The sequence below is a fragment of the Acanthopagrus latus genome, chromosome 13 (assembly GCF_904848185.1).
Source record: "Acanthopagrus latus isolate v.2019 chromosome 13, fAcaLat1.1, whole genome shotgun sequence".
NCBI classification, from domain to species: Eukaryota; Metazoa; Chordata; class Actinopteri; order Spariformes; family Sparidae; genus Acanthopagrus; species Acanthopagrus latus.
The window spans coordinates 5,351,899-5,374,488 of NC_051051.1; the positions used below are offsets into that span (position 1 = coordinate 5,351,899).

General features: G+C 42.3%; 1 protein-coding gene across 8 annotated transcripts in view; it reads right to left on the reverse strand.

Annotated features, from left to right (window-relative positions):
• The window catches only part of LOC119031019 (roundabout homolog 1-like), a 100,053-nt gene that overhangs the window by 41,656 nt on the left and 35,807 nt on the right, over nucleotides 1–22,590 (reverse strand). For all 8 annotated transcript variants that reach the window (XM_037119124.1, XM_037119123.1, XM_037119121.1 and 5 more), the window contains one exon: nucleotides 19,854–20,180. In XM_037119124.1, coding sequence (XP_036975019.1) covers nucleotides 19,854–20,180 — 327 coding nt within the window. The remainder of the gene's footprint in view (nucleotides 1–19,853; nucleotides 20,181–22,590) is intronic.

A 22,590-nucleotide genomic window follows, 5' to 3' on the forward strand; every position in this document is an offset into this window, starting at 1 on the left:
AGAGTGATTTCAGTGTCCTTCTCTTTCAGGGTGTAATTTCCAAGCTTCGTGTGGCTTTTTAGAACAAAAACAAACACAAACAGCGCTTCACAAAAAAGCAGGAAATCAAGCGGAGGTGTAGCTCTTCGCCTCATTCTCTCTCTGCACTGGTAACGCACACAGGGGGGTGCAACAAGCTCGGGAACACGTGTGACGAAAGACCCGATGAAGCGCCGGCTGGGACAAGGTGCCACATCTCAGCTGGGCTCTGTACTCCACAGGTACGCGGCATCCCAGGCAAGCCCAGGCAGTGACAAATGGACCCAATTTCCATTTATTTATCTATCTGTTGTGTGGACCATGGAACACATGCTGCTCTGCCCCCCCATAAATCTTTATCCTGTTAACACAACGCCGTTAAACCAACACATTAGCCCTCCCAAGCAGCACGGACAAACCAAGCACAAGCCGTGGGGAAGATCAACATATCAGCTGTGAAATTACTGGGAAACACACGTCGAGAGGACAATTATAATATTAGTGTGCGCAAGTGACCTCGGTCATGCACGTGCGCGCCCAAGAAAAAAAGTATATGTAAACAATTCTGGAGAGGAGAATGGAAGGGATGCACTCTGAGAATAAATCTGGGGCTAAAGCCGCCTCACTTAAAACACAGTAATACGTTTCTGCTGCTGCAGAGATGGAAGGGGCTGGTGGAAAGCCACGAGGAGTGATGGGGTCAGGGGCGAGGGGAGGAACACATTTATACTGTTTAGATTCGATAAGGCCTGGAAATTGCTGAGAGAGGCATCCACTTCTTGAGAGACGACCAGCCTGCCGGTTGGCTCTGCGAGGAGGCCTCGCGTGACACGACGCCCCCTCCGCTATTAACCCTGCCGACAAAATCTTGCCTCGTACGGAGACATCTACATCACCGACAGCCGATCTGACTGCTCCATCTACAAACACCAGAATTAATATTTCTCTCTCTGCAGGCCGGCTCACTCCCTCGCGCTCTTTGCACACACAAACAAAGTCATTTTGCAGCCTCAATCACACCCCCTTCTCTCTCCCTGACATTAACGCACACCCACATAAACTCTACCCGCTGGTTTTGTCATATTACCTGACAGAACACCAGCACATTTTTTTTTTCCTCAGTGCCAAGCAGCCGGTGGTGTGAATGGTTGAGCCGGCTGGATTTAATTAGTGCTGCGCCCATATGGATTTGGAAAGGAGACAGGCACACGCACAACCAGAAAGTATGTCACATTCCCACCTGATCAGCTCTTAACATTGCCCTTGGTGGCATGCATACACAGGTGCACACATGAATGCACACACCAGAGGGAAGGATGGGGGGGGCTTTGTAATCAGGTGATTTCTTTGCCGTAAATTTAATTGGTTTTAGCAGCAGTGCAAAGAAAACGTTCAGGTTGGTTTGCCGCGCCATGAGTGCAGAGACAGCTGCTATGATGGGCAGGAGGAAGGAGGGAGTGAAGGGAACATATTGCTAAATAGATTATTTTAAAAACCAGCAAGGGCGATGAACAACATACTGTCATTCTGGCTGCAGAGATATGCAGATGGAAGGAGGGACATGCTCTGTGAATGTCTCTCATTCATGTCCACTGAATCCCAGGACAAAAAAGAAAAAGAAAATCTAGAAATTTCTCTTGTCTGACGATGTCAACTTCTGGCAGATTCACTGTTGTGAGTTTGTTAAAGCAGCTACAAGGAACTTTCAGTTTGCGTTGGCTGCGATGCCCCCTGTGGACAAAAGTAACCTGAGCACCATTACCTCATGACATAAGGTCCTTTTGATCTGGCTAGCACATGCTGTTTGCAGGATGCAGCGTGGTACCGTACCCACAGACTACAAAACCCCTTTCGTCTGGATGTTCGACTCCACAGTTTATCCCCAGCAGCCTGCCATTAAAAGTAGGTTTCATTTTGTAACTTATCCAGCCCACATGAGGTGGATTCTGACCCAGCAACTGGCAAAAGTCTTTAACTGAGAATGTTTTGTAACAGTCTTGTAGTATCTCCAAATTTGGACAAACAACTCGACATGGACAGCCAATATTTTTCTGATGCGAATCCCACCATCTGTCCTCTCGCCCACTTTCACTTAAAATGATATTATATTAAAATACTACATAGTGAGACATACCTGAGAGAAAACTTGACTCATCACACGACAGATGTTTTCAGCTTGTTATTATGACATGCAAACTATGATTATTTCATAGCCAAAGAACTATAAGTGATCAATACACTTCCCACATAACATGGACATAATAGAAAATACAGTCCACGCTGAAGTCTAAGCTCCTTAATAGTTGCGTCACCATTTCATTTCCAAATGGAAAATAGATCGAAGAGAGCTTTCAATTTCAATCATCAAAATAACGAGCAGGATCTCCCAGTATTCTTTTCCCTCGTAACGACTATACAACTAGCTCCGTGTCAGTCTGCAGCTGCGATTATCCCGCGTGCACGAAGATGATCAACTACGGGAGCTAAACCCCAGAGTTGGAGATGTTGGGTTTATTTCCTTTGTCAGAGAAACCAAACTTCTCTAACATACTGAATTTCTATCTTTTGCTGTTTACTGGAAAGGTGGTGTTTATTTTCTTTGTTCAACTCTGGGATCTTTATTTCTAGTGAATATCATATCTGCTGCTGTAAAAGAAAATAAAAGCTACCTTACCTTATCTTTTTAAAGAAGAATATGAAAATGTAAATTACAGCTTTTGTTTTGTGACAGAAAAAACAACGATCTGTTGAGCTTTACAAATCCAGATGCCATAGTCTAACGATGGCATTGTTGTCATTGAAGAAAACAAATGGTTTAAATAGAAAGCTGGATCAACTTGTGCCTTTGAAATCTTGGTTTGGGAGAATGTGACACCCTTACTCAACTGGGGTAAATGGGTAAAAAGTTGAGAGTATCTTCTTAACTACACAGAAAGGAGCTGGTAGGTGGAGAAAAGAACAGGACTTCTTCAGATCTGTTATTTGCTCAAGTCATTTCCTTCGCTAAAGTGTCTGTCTGTCATCTTAAGCTTGGCCCAGAAGTCCAATCACGCACTCCGCCTGGAATAACTCTCATAAATCGATCTGCTACCTGACTACCATCTCCTCATTTCTGTCCAACAATAACCTCCATGCACGGGCCTAATGGAGTCATCAATGATGAGCTGCAGACTGAGAGAGGAGCTGTAATTGGGTAATGGGGTTTGGTTATCCTTTACCCTTACCAAGGCTACTGAAACTGAATTGTGCTATTCAGTTTCAGCTGTATAAATAGTGACTAATACATAGCGATATATGCTACGTAATGCGATGGTGGTTAAGGCATTTTGCGCGGCTAAGCTCTGTATGAATAATGGCGTAATCCACTGCAATTATGGATAGATATCTTATAATTAGCCGACTGTAATCCCTCCAGCTGTCTTCCTCATAGTGGACTCAGCACTGTCTGGCTCCAAATAGGAAGAAATGAGAAAAGAGGGCAGTCAGGGAAAGGGATAACCTTTTCTCGGCAGACTATTCTGGCATTGTCGACTCAAATGAAATGTTGTCCTTCGCAGCCTGAGCGGAGCGAGAGTTGCCTTTGTGTCCCTGAAGCATTCATGGAGAAAAAAAAAAAAAAAAAACATGTGTAAAGGAGGAAATCAGGGTCGAGTCGAGGTCGTTGTTAATTATCATTTCCGCTCCAGTCTGTGGTGTTCCCATCTCCACCTCCCACACAACAAACCGCTGAACTCCACATTACACCCAAGGTTTTTTTTTTTCTTTCTTCTGTCTAGCCATGGTTGACTTCCATTCTCTTAATTTTCGATTCAGTCACATATGGCAGCATGTGTCCAAATTAATTGGTTTGTTGTTGGGCGCACTGTTTTTTTCCGCTCTGCTTGATACCGTAAATATGCAACTGCTTGGGGGTTTGAACGAGAAAAAAGCGGGAGGTCAACGTACATTTCCGATAGTCTGACAGTAATTTACAAGGCGAGGAGCAGCGAGATTTACTGGGACTGAAACCTGTGATTACACCCAGTAGGTAACCCGTGTTTAATAGCATCCATTGGAGCGCACCAAGTAACATGCGCAAGCTTTTAACGTCCCGGTGTTTGTGGGATTGTCGCTCTGTTCACAAACCAAATGGGAGTGACAGCGAGGGCTATTTAACATGGCAGACTGTGTATACTGTAAACAATGTACAGCACATTCCCCGCTGCGTGTTCACGGGAGTGTGAAGCTTCGTGCACTTCTCCCTCCCAGAAGCAATTTGGTGCTGAAGTCATCTAGCTGTGCTGCTGCTCCTCGCTACACACATTCGCTCAGGGAGAAAACATTAATATCTATTAAGGTTACGTGTCAATTCCCAAAACATTAACGACACTCACAACGTTTTTTTTTGCACTATCTTTTCATCGAATGGCTAATTCACTCAAATTACAAAAAAACACATTTTCTCGCTTGCCCGTATTCCCAGATAGTTTTGGTTTGATGGATTCTAAGATATACGATTCGAAGACTTGGGCTGCTCCCTCAAGTACAATGGAGATGAATGGTGAATTGAGAAAAAAAAGGAAAGCACATAAAGCTACATGTCTTTCCAGAACAAGTGGTCCCGTCACTCTGGATAATCCAACAGCATCACCTTGAGCCACTGCTTTCTAATATAATCGCAGTCCCTATGGAAACCATTTAGAGGACACTCACAGATGACGCTGTAGATTTAACAGCACATTACTGAGGACGCCTCCAGTACAGTCCCATTTTTCATTGTTACAGCAAAACATCTCAGTTTAAATTAATCAAACCAAATCAAACAGGACTATTTTACAGTATATTCTGGAGGACTGCTGTAAACTTGGCTGTAGTATGCTAGAGCAATACTACAGGATTTCTATGAACTGTGAAAGTGCAACACCTGATGTCACATGTTGAGTATCATCCAGAGTAACAGAACACTGTTTTTTGGAAAATAAATGCCGCTATTGTATCTGGATTTGTGCTGTTACCTTCCAAAACTGTGCTGTAGTTTCATGGCAACAGGGTCGTGGCAACTTCAAGTTACAGAATGAGACTCATAAATCAACTATCTCACTCAGAATCGCTGTTAAAAGTTTGACTACATAGCGTTGCACCTAGTTGCTTACCTCGCCTTTCTGTTTCTCTCGGACAGATAAAAAAAATAACAGTAAAAACAAAATGCTGCGATGGAGTTGCCAAATAGACTCGGGCGGCCTGCCCAAGTAAAGTCTGTGTGAGAAACACTGACTATTTTTAGGCTGGATTGTAATACACAATATATATCTTAATAGTTTGCAATCTGATAAAAGCACTTCAAAAAAGGCTTGGACTGGTGACAAAATCAAAGATCTCAATATTAATACCCTGTAGGGATGACTTTTGGTACTTTTACAAAAGATGATATGGTTTCACATCATGATAACGATTTTATACCATTATAATGATGTACTATCGCTGTATTGCCCGGCCCTAAATTAATAGTGGGAAACCCACCAGTGACCTGCTCCAGTTAGAGTACAGTACATTCAGTATGATCTCCTGAAAAAACATAATTCAATTAGCTCGAGGAGCGTTCGTGACCAGTGGAGTCAAAGGGCTAATCAAACAGATAGGATTTCATTCCTATCTAGTAAATGGTGGATACTCTCATCCTCTGCCCTCTCCCCTACTTATCCCTCTCCATCCCCCAACAACTTTCCAACGCTCCCTTCCCCTCGTCCCCCATGGCAATGTGAGGCGGGCAACAGTATCCGCTCTATTACAGAACCTCCAGAGATATCTGCCTTCTCAGCATGCAGTGGAGCTAGAGACGGTGAAACAGATACACGCACGTACAGTACGTACACACACACACACACACACACACAGCAGATACCTCGGGTCTGAGATAATCAATGCCAAGAGAGCAGCAGCAGCAGATAGAGAGGGCGGAGAGAGGCAGACCCAAGGCCAAGTTCACTCAAACAAGCAAAACCGGGAAAGAAAATACGCTAAGAGAGGAGGGAATATGAGTGCCCTGGCCCAAAATATTTACAATTCTTTTGTCTGCGTACAGTATATCTCTCATGAATCCTTCAGACTCGATAGTTTATTTATCGTACATCAGCTTATTAAAATGATAACACATGCAGGAAACGGTACTGCGTGCACACGGGATAAACAAAAACACGCGATGGAAAAATAAGGAGACAAATCTGCGAGTGAATATAAATATAATGTGCTTCAAAAATAAATGCATGAAAAGAAAGTACGAAACCTCTAATTAAATCAGATGTGCTGATCGTGTTCAGCCCTGATATGGTTTTCACTTTTTTTTTTTTTTTTCCTTCAGATACAAGAAATCGCAGGGGGCTGGAAGATGCGCATGCCAGAGACAACGACACATGGCTCGGGCTTTATTTATAAATGGCACTTTGCGAGAATGGGCGACAGCGAGAATACAAGACATCAAACTGACAGCGCTCCTACATCACACTGGCTGTGTTGTCTCTGCACATGCTGTCAACACACCTCGAGGAAGAAAAAAAAAAAAATGACAATACACACAGGTGTCCGATGGCTATTAGTGTGAAAAAACTTCCTCATCTGTCAGTGAGGGGAACCAGTTAGTGAAGCAGCTGTCAATTAAACAGCAACTCATCTGGAGAGGCTTCTCACGCTCGAGATGCAGAGTGGACAAGGAGGATGTAGATCCGCGGTGGGTGGGCGTGTATGTCATGTGACGCTCCGGCGTGAGACCTTTAGTAACACATTTCTCATGGAGTATATGTCATACACGAAATTGATAGAGGGATGTGAGTAAAGGTTTTTGAGACTTCAGCAGCAAACAAAACAGCAACAAAACAGACAGCTCAGAAAAGTTCAGAATCAGGATTCAGCCGACAGAACTATACATTTATAGCAACGAAACCAACACAAACCCATGCACGTTCTTGACATAATTGCACTTATTTAAAGGTCTACACAACTGTGATTAAAGAGAGAGAGTTTATTATGGGAAATGCAATCAATTCAATTATCAATCCAGCTCTGACTCCTGGTTCACTTCACTCACTCCGAATAAGTTCATTCGAGTCGATAATCAGCCGGCCCTGCTTGAAGGCCGCTGGGATGAATTATTGGAAAGGAGCCTGGAAAAGTATATTCTTTGTGTATGTCTGTGAATCTTTCATGAGATGACGCAAAAGCCAGAGATGGGAGTTTGCTTACAGTCAACAAAGCAGTCAGATGAAGATCGGACTTTGTTGTTCCGCAGCGTAGCAGCGCACGCAGAGATCTGACAGAATGTACATCTCAACAAAACACTGAAACTGCCAAATGTATCCAACACCAGCCGACCATTTCTTCATCTCTGCATCAACGCTGTCCTCCCTAATATCATTAATGGAGTACACAATCGAAAAATGAATAGTTATGTATGAGACTGGGAGGATATGCTGGATGTCATGACATTGGAGTACAACTGAAATCAATCACTAAGCCATAAAGGTGACAAAATTGGTATAAAAGCCTTGTTTTCTTGTATTTTCTGAGTCTATATTGACTTTCTGGAACATCTGAATATATTTATGTATAAAAGCAGTCACATTAGCGCTCTGCAGCCAAGGCAAATGTGTGCATTAGGGCAGGAAAGCACACCTGCCATTCACCTCATAGATAATGTGGCTCCAGAAAACGGAGAAGCCATCGAGCGCAGAGCAAATAAAGCTGCCAGAAGAATTTCCTCTTCAGCCTGGTTGTGTCACCTTGTGCATTTATCAATACTTACAGTAAGATGCAATCAGGTGTGCTTGGTGAATACACACTCATGCTCATTATCACCGCCATTCATATATGGTGCATTTTTTTGTTAATTAAAGTTTAGTCAATAGTTATTTCACTGACAGCAAACAGCGTAGTTCTTTATAAACATGCGTGCTATTTTGTTTCCCTATCACCACAGACTAAAATCCTACTTTCTCAACTATTTTACGCTCAGGCGTAGAATCAGTAGAATATGAGAAGTCTGACGGAAATATTCCATTCACACGGTAACAGCTGGTGTTTGTCTCATCTTCCCCTCGCTCACTGACACTCATGCACACACATTATTCTGGGGGCAGACCAGTTGCTGACAGGTTGTCAGACAGTCAAATCAGCTGTTCGTCCCTCTGACCTCAGAGACCTGGGACAGAGTTGCCATGATTACAGGCCCTGAGCGCCACTTCATCGCAGCAGCGTGAGCCATGCTGAAAGTCCCACATGGTGCCTGTTGTAAGTCAATTGAGATGATCAGTGTTTAACTACAGGTTCAAAGGGTCACCTGACAACACAAGTTGTAGTCTCTATGCTTCGAGAGGAAGAAAAGCTTCTTTTTTTAGTGGAGTGTTGAGAAGCTGCACTGTAGTGTGGTGGTATGGTATTCAGTACTGAGGCAGGGTTCAATAACAGCTCAGGTTATGTCCACCTTCTGTAGTTAGGTCATCTCAAAAGCTCTAAATATCCTACTACAGATGTGACGCATCATGATGTCACTCAGTAGTGCACTGTGCTAAAATCACAGATGAAAGACTCACCTACAACAACGCCAGGTGTCAGCTAGTGGTTTTAACAGTAGACTAGGCGTTTATTCTTTGAATCCCCTATTAGTCAGATGGATGACCTAGAAAATCACAACTTTCATTGATTGCGTGTTTGTGTTTTTGGCATGCAAGTCTCACAGATACAAAAGGTGAAAGAGGGCAACAATGCTTGCTTCCAAAAGGAATCAGTTTCGTTAGCATCACGCCCATATTTCAATGTGACATTTAATCCAAAAATTGCAATTGCGGTATTCTCCGAGAAACATATAAATATATTACACCGAAACAAAAAAAATCATCTGCATTATAGCAGATTTTTCATGCTTGATTGTGATAAATTGCCAGTAGATTGCTGTTATGAAAATGAGCCGAATCCTGACATGCTTTGCATAACCCCCATTAAACATATGGGCGTGTAGAAGACACAGATTTATGCCTCTGAATGTAGCGTGAAAACAACACATCTTTGGGTATAGTTGCAGTGTGTGGTTTGAACATAGGTGTGTGGACGGGCATCTACATGTGTGTAAATGAGAATGAGCTCCAGCGCTAAGAGCTATATCGCTTTGAAGATCCTTTTAATTATCTCCAGTCCCTCTTCGGTGTCTCTTGGTTTCCCTTTACCTCTCAGCTTTATCCTCTCCTTCAGATGCTGGAGTCTCATCTCATGCTGTCTGTATTTGTGCTTCTTTGTTATATCTCTGCAATAGCCTTGGGAAGTCTGGGAGATACAGCAAGGGGAGTTTTCCACAGAGAAAAACATAGATTGAGCAAACAGAAGGGAGGGTTTTATTGGCAGAGGGAGTCGTGCATAATGAAATATTTCATCTTATCATATTCTATGGCATTTGACGAAATTATACTTTCCTATATTTGAGAGAATGAATGCAAGGAAAACTGTACCTGTAAACACCGAAAGGTGATTGTAGATAGTCGAACTAGATTGTTAGGTGTAGCAGATTGAGGAAAACTCTCAATTATTCTCTCTCTGTCTCGCATAATATAACTGAGACCTTGAAAAATCGGCCTTGATGACACAGAAAAAAGGAATTTCAGGGTGTGGAACAGAGCTGCCAGCTAAGCAAACACAAAGTGTGAATATTAATTACCACTACATGCACACAACACAATTAATTGGAAAAATATTGAAATTGCCTATTTGAATTCTGCAATGTCAACATCACACAAAGCTGTTGATGTTTTATAAAGCACAGCACCTTAAAGTGGCTTTTTTTTAAAAGCAAGGTTATGGCACTATGTTATTATTTTTTTCAGGTCCTAGAATGATTCTAATTTAAATAGTTTTTGCTGTTTTGACTTGTGGTTCAACATTAACATTAAAAATATATATTAAAAAAACAGCACTAGCTTTTTAAAGACGGAGCAGCACCAATATGAAAACACACAGACACACCCTTGTTATACAGTCTGCCTCTGCATGCTATTCACCTTACATGGATAGACACTCACATACACACGTTTTGTATATAGTGCATGTGACAATAATGGGGAACACATCGCTGGTCATCAAAGCTCTCAGTAAGCAGCTTCAGCATCAGCAGCCCCATCACAAACCTGTCTGCACATTCCCAAGTATTCCCACAGGAGAGAGATGAAGCGATGCTCCAGAAGGAGGAGGAGGAGGCGGAGGAAAGGAGGAGGAGGAGGAGGAGGAGGAAAATGGCAGAAAATAAGGGATGCAGAACTGACAGCCAGGCAGGCACAGGAGTGGTTGTAGCGCTTTGGAGCTGTTCATCTCATTATTCAGCTTTCCATTGAGGAACCACTCCTTTCTCTCACTCTTTCTCCCCTATTTCCTGCATGTTATAATTCACCACATCTGCAGCCTATTAAAAGAGATACACAGATCTTTGGTTGCAGCGGGTAAGCAGGAGGAACAATACTGCACAAACAGTGTTTTACTATACTGCTGCGCTTGCAAGTGTTTGTCACTTTGTCTCCATGAACTTACTCACTGAATAGCTGTATTCATACACAGTGTACAGTGTGGTGTCTGTAGAGTTGAATTTCTTTATACTTTAAATATACATATATATGTTCTCACCATATCACTGTTCATAGTAGCACCCGAGTTCGTCTTTATGCAGAGGATATGTTGCTATATCTCACAGGTAACACAAACAATTGCAGCTGCTTGGCTACATATCAGATCTGCTCACACTGATTGAATATACAAGGCAAATTTCCAAAGTTAAAATATATAATTTAAAGACTGTTATACAAAACAGTCTACACCCTGCAACGTGTTAATATTTTTATTCTGTTCAGCTCAAATTACACTTAATCACTTTCTGCTGTCTGAATATTGCCTTAATTCATTGTCAATCAATAGTTTGTCATTGTCAAAAGTCAGGGCGAAAAAAAGGCTTGAGGAAATATCACAAACACTCTCAACCACTGGAAGGTTGTGTCCGTTTGATTGACAGCAGCTTGCAGGCAGAGCAGCAGCAAGGGAACTAGAGAGAAAGCAAACCTGCACTGTCTTACAAGCTTACAAGCCGTGGACAGATGCTGTGTTCTAAGTAGTGGTGGTGAAGACTAACGTCCACAGCAGCATCTAAACACACCAAAGTGGTATTCGCAGTTACACACAAACACATTTTGTTTAGTGTGCTACAGCTGACTAGCTAATTAGCTTGCAATCTAGTCTACACAAGTGAATGTTGGCATAGAGCAATAATTTAAGGTCAGGGACTAGACATGTTCACGTTTGTAATATATCTAAGAAGGAGACTTGAGATTAGGATATGGCATTTTCTTTATGTCTGATTTTCCTGTACTGTGTAACTGTTTACTGCCTGGCTATCATAGCATGGGTCTGCATTTCATAGAATGGAGACGTCCAAGTTTTGTGCAACTATGGTTTAAAAATACAGTGATTTCGCTGACTACATGAAATCAAGTACCACCGCTATGTAGACAGTGATTAAGTAGACTGGGACAGTATTAAGGCAGATAAATGAAAAACATAGGGGAGATAAAAAAAATAAAAAATAGATGAAAATTGCCACAATTGTTCTCTTTTGCTCCTGGCTTTGTCCAATGAGCAACACATGACACGAGACTTGCCAGACAGATATGCACGTTGGAGCAGAATAAACCCTGCAGTCTAAGTTTAGTTGGACTTTAAAAAGGTCCATTTTGTAGGATTTGGTGGAATCTAATGTTGACATTTCAGAGTGCAACCAACTGAATATCCCTCATCTTAACCTCACCTCAACGGTTGTCGCGAAAAAACTCGAAAATGTGAAATGCCCTCTCAGGGACCACTGTTAGGTTTGTTCATTCTGGGCTTCTGAAGAAACATGGATGTGAAACACAGTGCACTCTGTGTATATTAGATATATTACTCTGTGTATATTAGCGACTGTGTGCCTTTGTCGGGGATACAGCAGGACCACTGCCGAAAGCAGGGGGCTAGCAAGGCACCCAAATGTTAACTTCTTTATTTTACTGTGCTACTACTAAAGCTATGTTTGTCTATATTACTTTAAAAAAAAAAAAAAAAAAAAAAAAAACCTCGAACACTGATTTAAATTTCCATGCAATTTGGCTGTCTGGTATTCACTCTGAATATTTGATTACAGTTGGCGGTGATAAAGCAAAGTGTCTGCTCAACATAAGAATTTTGATTAGCTTAAATGATAATCTGAGAAGTTGGCATCTTAATCATAAACACTGACAAACATCAAACCACAGTTACACGGCGCACACCTGGGAGAGGGTTCATTTTTCATTTTCACGCCCTGAAGGGAGTTTTACTGAGCTTGATTTCTCGTTACAGCGTCGCAGTTAACTTTTACTGGGTGATATGATATCACGGGGAGCAGACACTCAGAGAGAGCAGGCAGAAAGCTCTAGCACATGAAAACTGACGAGAGGTTGAAATGAAAAACCGACATGACCTTTGACCCCCCGCAGAAGATAGTATTAACCTTGAGCATAGATATGGCTGGTGGGTGCTGTTGACTGTAGCGTTGCGGAGTGACAGATAGAGGATGGATAAGGCTAATATCTGAGCAAATGCACAACCATCCCTCTTCTCTCAGTGACAGCCGGATTACTCAACCACACTGTGAGCCTTTAATACCGCCACACTGACATATTCACAAGTAAAATATAGGCCACACTAGACATATCGTAGCTTATGTCAGAACAGGGTTTGTTGCAAGCTGCAACTTGCTGATGGCTTTTTACTGCTAATTAATTTCAGTTGTTACAAACAATTCTGCAGCTAAGCACATGAGTGCTGGTTATTCAGCCCACCGGGAAGTCTCTCTCTCTCCGTGTCGCAAATCAGCAAATGAGTGTGACATCAGAGTAACCTGACACAGCAAAGCATGGAGATTTATTGGAAATGGATAAAATCTGGCTGCATTACTGCTGCGAGGCTGCAGGGAAATGCAACCAGCGCCGAGGTTCAGTGCCGAGCGGGAAAAGAGGGGAAAAAGATTTAGTGTTGGGGGAAATGGGCAGAGCCAGGCGGTGTCTCCCCGGCAACAACCAGAGCTGAAATACATTATCCACAACAAGATGATATCCGACATGATTTGCAGGGATGTAGGGTGACATGCAGAAGAAATAGAGAGACACCCAAAGCATTCTATGTATATAAAGTCTATCTTCCACAGACAGATTTGTTGACGTGACTCTCCACTGCTGCTTTCCCCCCTGTGGCACATCTGTCTCTCCTCGTCAGCAAGTTATTGTTCAAAGAGAAGCCCAAAAGGAAAAAACCTGCACACACAACGGCCTATTAATGAGGCTGCATAAGTCTAATGTAGACATCCTTCAACAATGCAGATATCCACGATGCCTGTCAGCTTTACCATCACACATAAAGCCAGACGTTGCTCTTATTAGCTTGACAACGTATTCCATTGTTAAATAAAACTGTAAAATAATCAAGTTGTAATCATCAGCAAAACTGCATAAACACTGAGTAACAATGAGAACGCCGGGATGTCAATGTCAGTCCCTTCTTTTCTATCAAAGTAGCGACTGTCGTTTCAGCTGACACACTTATGCATCTGTTGTAATCCTGACATGAAGTACACATGGACGCACACAAAAGAAACACTCTCAAAATTCTGCTAATATTTGCACACACACCCAGGAACCATATGGTCTTCGTCTGAAGCTCTAGAGCACTTCCCGGGCTGCTGCAAGCCAAACAAACTCTTTCCTTACGTCCTGACGCTCTGGCACAGATCTGGCTCTTGGAAACGCTGAGCCTCAGGGAATATAGCGACTAAAATTGTTTAGACAATACTTGCAGTGCACTCGCTCCAGACTGTAAACACAAACCAGCTGTCCCCCGAGTGTGATACTTGCTCACTGACTGATCTAACTAAAGGCCAACTGGGAGAGAACAAGGGAGCGGAAAACAGGATGAGGAACAAGAGGCTCACGCGGCGTTCGCGGACTGTCACAGGCAATTGGAAATAAACACTGATATCTGACTTTGTGGCTGTGGATGAGGAGCGTTTACAATGTGTCACTGTTTGTGTATCAAACAATATCACTCCTCGTCTATATGGAGAGAAAATGACAACTTTTCCACACACGTAGCGCTCTGCTGCCACTTAGGATCTTTTATTGTGTGTATCCAGAGTGACAACAACAGGATGCTGTCAGCTCCAGTGACAGCCATTTGAAGTGGGGAACCATTAGTTAATGGATAGGGGCAGGCAGCAGGGGCAACCTGACCTCTGAGAATCCGCCTCTCTCTTTGCCGTTTCGTACGTCTCCTGCTCCCGCTCATTTCCAGAGCAAGATTACAATCAAAGAGGAGCGGGCAGGGAGACGGACCAGGGGTCCCACCTTAAGCTGTCAATCTCGCAGTGTGACTGAGCTGCGCGTATCCCATGATCCACTTCAGAGAGTGCGGAATTGTGATGAACATGTCTGTCATGGTAATGCATTCGTGTAATTACCAGAAGCCATCACATGTCTCCCACTGGCTTTTCACTTTCAACATATGAAAACAAAACTGCATAGATTTAGTATGATGAAATGTGAATAGAGTACAGAGAGGGTTGTTACACACAATTCATCTAAGAAGCAGGGATTTGTGTGTGCAGTTGAAATCTGGTATTTAGGTGGATTCGTAAGTGACTTGGGGGAAGCCAGAGAAGAGGAAAAAGCCTGTCATAACGACACAAATCTGGCCTGAAGCAGTTGGGATTACTCTGTTTCCTCTTCCTCCTCCTCTACATAAACATACGGTATGCATGTTACTTTAAATGATGTACTATATATAAAAAATTAGGGGGGGTGCCACAAATCTACATGTGGATAATCATCTGTATTCGGCTGTATATCAAAAGTTGGCAGGAGATGAACCGAGAGTTGTTGGAAATCTACATAATACTTCATTTTCTGAATTTCTGACTTTAAGCAAAAAGTATTTTAACTGTGCACCTAAATTAACCTAATAAATGATTATCTGAATCAGAAGTGAAAGAAAAATGTTGAAGTAAGTTAATGTAAAAGCTGTGTAACTGTTATTGGTCTAGGTGGAAATCCTGTAAATAGAAACATAGAATCAAAAAATCAGAGCCGTATTAGGCTACAGTAAAAGTTCTGTACATATGAGCAGCTAGCAGGTCCCATTAAAGGCCATGTGAATGTAAAGTTGGTCTAAAGGGTGCATGATAAAAAAAATAATAATACAGCTATTGATGATTAAACAGACCATAGTGGCTCATTTGGTCATGTTGTACAATCTTTTACAAGGAAGTCTGGAAGTCCAGATGAAAATAAACTGCATCAGCTGAAACAAATAGCACAGTCGGTCTTGAATGTTTTAAAGTTGTCTGGAGTTAGTGAGAAAGCTATTGACAGAACATTTATCTTGGCCGTTTCCCCGGTTATAGAGGCAGTATTAGATCCTTAAAAGTACTAATACCGCACTCGATAACAGGCAGCTGAGTCGCAAGAGAAAATGTTGGCAGTTGCCGCTTCTGCAAACATTCGTGTCAAACGTGCCATTTCACATCGATGTTACATGCATATTACCTGACATTCATGTCACTACTTGAGAAAATGTACTGTACACTTTCGAGATAGTACCTTAACTTCAGCTCTGGAGTTTCTTGGGTACTGAAGGACACTGGGCTTAAAATTAATATCATAAGAAGAGTAAAAATCACAGCTTTGCAATAGCTATGGTGGCTGGGGACAAATGTTACAACGAAAACTAGATTATTTTCTTCTTCAAATCCTGTATTTGTTTACATTCATAATATATACAGCACATGATGTTATGATTGATGCTTTTTCTTTTGCCTTCGGCGGCTGCATCTTGTAATCCCGTGTGTGGTATACATTTGCGTGACATGTAAATAAAAAACTGAACTATCTGAGTATGCAACTGAAATCAGAGGGGATGTTTGAGCAGTGATGTAGCTGTGCAGTTGTCTTTCCCCCTGGCTCATTACTTCATCACTGCAGTGTTGCAGTCTAACCTTCAGCCCCGCCACGAGCCTCACTTTCCACCAGCAAATCGCACCGTCCAATTAGTTTCAGAATATAATTTATTCCCTCTTCCTTACTGAACCTAAAAACAAGCCTACCATCCAATAACCTTTAGAGTACACAGGCTGTGACTTTGCCTTCACCTCAATAAAGCGCTCCATGATTGAATCAAGTGGCTGAGGTCAATAGGACATATGTTCATTTCCCAGGGTCCTCGAGGGTCCCTGCAGGCAGGGGGAAAAATATGCTGAGTGTCTTCTGTGACATTTATTGGATGGGAGCTACATTATATCTCTTTTTTTTTCCACCCTTTCCCTCGATCTTCATCTCTTCCACTTGCAGAAACGGTTTTTTGGCAGTCCATGTGTGTGCACGCCTGTGTGTGTGTGTGTGTGAGTGTGTGCACGTTCCTGTGAGCATGTTGCGTGTGCTTACACAGTATTTTCGACCCCGTGGTCACGCTTCAGGCACCAGCACATACTACATCTGTCACTGTCTCTACCACGTCACCTCAATTTTCTGCATACAAGTTTCACTGCTGTGCCTTGAAGGACAGACACGTCTTCCTCTCCCTCTTCCTCTCTCTTTCTCTCTCTCTGTCACTCCTTTCCTGCTCCCATCACTTTACATCTGTCAGGCTGCCTTTTGTCAGCCGTCTCCACACTTTCCATCACCGTCCCTACCTTATTTCGCTTGAACAAAAGTGGCATGAGAAGAAGTTTTTTTAAAACAGTAAATTCATTTGGAATCGAGTCGAGGCCTTTTATGAGCAATTAATTTCCCAGCTTTCACATTTACTTTGTCGATAAGAGCTCAAATGACTAACGCTCAGCGAGTTTCGTGTCAATATGCAGCCTTTCTCTTACCTTCACAAGTAGCCCAGTCCTTATACTAATCATTTCATATAAAAAGATAAAATATTCAAGACAGGCAATCATGTTAATTAACTATGACTATTTGATGTTTGTTGGAATATTACATACTGCACTTTACTGTCACATCGTGCATCAGTTACTGTAACTGAAAAAAGTAAAAAGTCAATCATATTTAATAGTTATTAATAAAACCCTAATTCCAAACCATTTGGGACAATGTGTTGAACAGAAATGGAATGTGATGATTCTTTTTTTAATCCTTATGGATATACTCAAATTGAAATGTTAATTATTTAAGACAATATATTTAATATAGTATGATGTATTCACTGAACACCTATTTTTGGCATTTGATGACTGATGATTATAACTATTGGTGAGGATGTGACCAACCCCATCTGCCACAACCCGAGATGGCGACATCTAGTGGCTTTAGTAACAATACGGCAGCAAAGGAGGAAGTTAGGAGAACTAATATCAATGGTAACAAGGACCTCATAGAGAGGAGGTCAAGGATGGACGACTGGGTGAAACGTGCGATCGGATGACCAAGGTATAATGTGACTGTCACTGTTACACTGCAAGAGTCATTTTGTTATGGAAACAGTTAAATATGTCATTTTGGGTGTCACTGATAATCAGCCTATTCAGTCATTTAGCTATGCGGATATGTTGGCACTTGTGATGAACCTATTCTTGCAAAGGGTGTAACCATAATTTTATGGCTGTTCATGCTCAATTCCAGCTCTTTATAATGGTACATGATAGCCATCCATGATTCTTCCTTATTGTTATAGTGTCATCATGAAGCAGTATTGCCTCAGTGAATTTTGAGTGACAAACACAATAAGTGGCAGATGATGGTGATATAATGGTGTCTGTGCACAAATTGTTTGTCAAAGCAAAACATTCAAAAAACAGTAGTTTTACTGTGTGTCGAACACGCCCCTAACATGTAAGCTGGAAACTGCTGTGAATTGTCCCCTTAAGACAATGCATCCTCAAAGCAATTACACCCTAGACAAAATTAACAACTGTCAGACTAACAACTCAGGACAAATGATCTGAAGCGTCGGCCTATTGACAGAGTCTCCTTTTAACATTCCCCAGCTTCTCAGGCCTCTTTTAAACTCCCTAACTCAGCAGCATTTGTTGAAGGGGCTTCTGTTTTACTATCCAGCCCCGGGGTGACCCATGAATCTGCGTGACCTCGGGGCGGATGAAGCGGGGGGACATAACTTATCCGGACAGCTTCAACAAGTCCTCTCTGTGTTCTCCCTCGACCTTAAAACCTGACAGTAAATTTAGTGAAGTCCGGGGTAATAAACTCTCCCTCTAGAGGCCTGAGCTTTTCAGGGTTGGACTGCTGATCTTGCGTTACCGTGATACCGTTTGACCATCTCTTTCATTATAATTCAAAAGGTGAAATGGATACAAGCGGCGCATTATTATTCTAAAGCCTTTGCGAAAAAGTCTGCCCAGGAGACCTAGCTAGGATAGAGCTCTGTGCGCTGACACAGCTGAGTAGAGACAGTAAAGGATGGGGCGTGGTGCAGTATACGAGGACGTGGCTGCAGTTGTTAACCCTTGTCGCCAACGCTTCCTTCTTCCAGTGCAAACAGAGAGCACTTTAGTAAATGTTGTTCACCAGATTGCAGTGATCTGTGCTCCATAGGGATTCAGAGACCATGTGCGCTCACCCTATCCTGATGGTCGTAAGCCTTGACCTCTCGCTCTCCGCCCGTTTCATTCCCTCACCGTAGCTAACATATATCTTCACACTCATACATTAAGTTGCTGCACAGAACCTGACAGATCACTGACAGATAGTGCAGTGAAAGGCGGTTTAACTGGCATACACTTGACACTTGCCACTGTGCAACTCAGCGTGTTGACACCGTCACCTGTTAAGGACACGCTCAGCACTTGTTTATGCCTCGGGGACTAAAGCAGACACACAGCTGCTGCTATGTCTGACAGGTGGGTCGCATAGTGACGTTCCACCTGTCCCTCGACCATAAAGATGACCCACGCTGGAGCGAAAGCAATCAGATAAAACAGGCTTACTGAGATTAATTAGATCAATACAAAAGGGCGAGTTTTAATTGCAAAACACTCATTGCAAAGTAATTATAACAACAAGCACTTTTGTGAAAATACAAGTTTCTTTCTTGCATCAAGAGGGTTTGCAGGAGATTATCTAAAGGTTACATTAAGGAAATGTTTTCCATGGTCAAACATTTTCATAAAAGCTGTTTACTTTGAAGTTATTAATTTAAATCCCTGCACTCATCGCCCACATTGAGAGATTGGAAAATCAATTAAAATATTCTAAAGTGTAAAGATAATTATTATCTGGATATCTGCGTATTATGCCTGGGTATTAGAGATAGCTTCACGGTTATTCTTAGTCGAGGTCTATTTGGTTACGTGTGACTACGGCCATTTATATGTGGTGTATTTGCTGATGATTATGCTGTGAGTAATATGAGTGTCTGTGCATTGCATCATTTTTAAAGATCCAGTGTGTAGGAATAAGGGGAAGAAAAGAAACATAATATCTATTTTCATGTATTATGTTTTTAATTGTATACTTTCATAAGCGTATATTACACTAAAAACAAGTTATTTTCTATTACCTAACAATAACCCTTTATATCTACACGTAGCCCGCCATGACGTACCGCCATGTTTCTATAGTACCCCAAAAGGGACAAATAAAAAGGGACTCAACCAAGCGTGTTTCTCTGACGTGCTTGGTTGAGAAGAGGTGTATTCAGTTGGTTGCAATCTGCAACCTCACCTCCAGATACCACTGAATCCTACACACTGGACCTATCAAAGCTTTCAGCACTGTAGCATCCAACCACAAACATACGCCAACAGGACTTACTGGCTACTTCCAGGGATGCGTTGTGACTGATTGCCTGGCCCAGATAGTTTCGGGCCACGCACACGTAGCTGCCATCGTCAGGCTTGCTCCGTCGCCCGTGGACGATGCGTAGGAAGAAGAGGGACCCGCTGGGCAGCAACATGCGGTGGGAACGGGGGTTGTCACGGTCCGTCTCGACACGCTCCCCGTCTTTGTACCATTCCACCGTGGGGGTTGGACGGCCCTCTGCCTTGCAGTTGAGAGTGGCTGGTTCCCCTTTGGACACAATGAGGTCAGACGGGTGCTCCACGATGCGGGGAGGGGAGTCTTCCTGGCGAAGACGAGACCCTGGAGAGGAAGAGGGGTGCAAAGGTGACAAAACAGATTGGAGAATTAGTTCCAGGTTAGTATACGAGACTTACTGTATATGCAAATTGGGTACAAAAGCACACACCACAAAGCGCCACAGCAAAATTCATCGAGTAATCCTCCCATGCAAAACAAAAAGGAGTAGTACTAATCAAGACAGCAGCAGCTCTAAAGGAATTAGACATGGCACATTATTATTGCTGTGCAAGTGCCTTGTATTAACAATAATCCAGTTTGACAATGTAATTACCACACAATCGCGTGTCGCTCACAAAGTGTTTTGCTTTTGTTTCTGCAGTTAGAACACTGTGAGGCACCGCAAATTAAAAACAACAACGCTGACATGTGAACTCCTCAGAAAGTAATATCTCTCACAACACGCCTAGCCTCAAAACATGGACGGTATTTGTAAAGGAGGATTTCTAAACAGGTTTTGAGAAAAAAGCTTCCAAGATGGAAATGAAGGGGGTTATTATACTGTATACATCTTCCTACTCCTTCTTGCACAGTAAGTATTTATTTGTTTTATTTAAGGATAATTGGCTGTATATGTTTACTGACCATTTTATTGGTTATTACATGTTTTCTTGCACATTATTTCTTACACGTTCTTACAAAGATGCAATTCAATTAAAATATCTGTGGTTCCAGTGAAAAAAGACAACAGACATTGCCTGTGTTTTATTCATTGATTCAATATGAAAATGTGTATAAAACTTTTTTAAAAATACAGGGAAGGTATAAATGTACAAACAGAGTGGGGAATCTAATCAAAGGTCTACACGTAGCAGTGTCCCTGTTCTCATACTGAGCAAAAGGAAAAGGAAACCCACTCTCAGCATGAGCCGCCACCTCCTCTCCACCACGCTGCTGGAGTATACATTCATTTTGCCCCGTGTTCACCATTCCGAGCCAATTTTACCACAGCCTCCGAAATCATTAAACCAGCCACAGAGATACGAATCAATACCTCCAAACATACTCACGCGACATAAACCACAAAATCACCTCTAATCCCTGATACACTGTTGAGATGTCAATCACGCTGGACTCCTCAAAGAAACTGTCTAACAATGAGTCCCGGTGAGGCAGAGGACAAAGCAATCCTCCTTAATGAGATCCAGGTACACAACTCCCTCTGTGGATCTTACATTCCCTACATCTCCATCCATTCCATCCCCCCTTCAACCACGTCCACACACATTCTCACTCTCTCTCTTTTTTTTCTGTTTTTTGTTTTTTTTTCCCTGCTCCTCATCATTGTGTGGATGGCTGGAGAATCTGGTGAGGAATCTCCAAACAGCCACAGCATGGATTTAAGAAAAAAAAAAAAAAGAACCTTTCATCCTGAATCAAAATGCACGAGCAGTTATCCTTCAAACCTGCTATCAACACAAGACAGAGGGACACTGAAGACAGGCGGGAGAGGATGAAGGAAATGTGGCATTATTGTCGGACGTGCAACTGCTGTTTACCTGCTTTATTGATGTGGGAACGCTTTTTCCGTTCTTTCATGCTGCTGCAAACACTAGCTTACACAGCCTTCAGCAGGTCACGCTTTAATGTGCCAATGGCCCTGTAAAGCAGATAATCACCACCGTGCTAGAGAGTGATGAGCTCCTACACTCCCGCTGCAACCAATAAATCCCACCCAGACAAGTGTTTGCCCAGATAGATAACACCTCACACATTGTGAAAGGGGTGAGAATTTGATCCACTGGGTTGTGCAGTGGGCTACACGTTTGTTTTTTTTTTCTTTTTATTACATTTTCTGTGTTTGCACTAATCTACATTTTACCGTCTCTCAGCTTTACAGCTTATAAATGAAATTGTGATATCATTTAGGAGGTAGAGCACAACCAAATGTGAGGAATAATAGGCTCTTGATAAGTGTGCAAGCTTATCATTAAAAAACTGAAAGACATGCTGACATTTTCACGTTTTCGCATCCAAACGCTCCACATTACCTTACCTGGATGGTAGCAGTCTGCCTAAATGGATATGGACTGCTGCGATAAGCCCTCCCACTGCCTGACTGATACATTATGGGTTTTTTTCCCCCCCATTTCCTTCCATTTGCTTCCTTTGTCTCCTTTTTACGTTAATACTGTCAAGTGGTCAACATAGCTCAAGGCTAGATGCTAATGAGTGCAAAAATTGACAAAGGGCTGTACAAAGGCAGGTAATTACCCATCTAAAATAACGTCCTCAGTTACATACTCCTGGACCATTTTTTTTTTTTTTTTTCACAAGAGCACCAGCAAGTTGTTTCTTTGTGCTGGCATGGTGATGGTTTCTAATGTTCAGTAGATTGGTAGCAGCCTTTCACAATGGGAAATATTAAACTATCCTACAAGACACTTAATGCAGCAGCTTCGAGCTTTAGGAT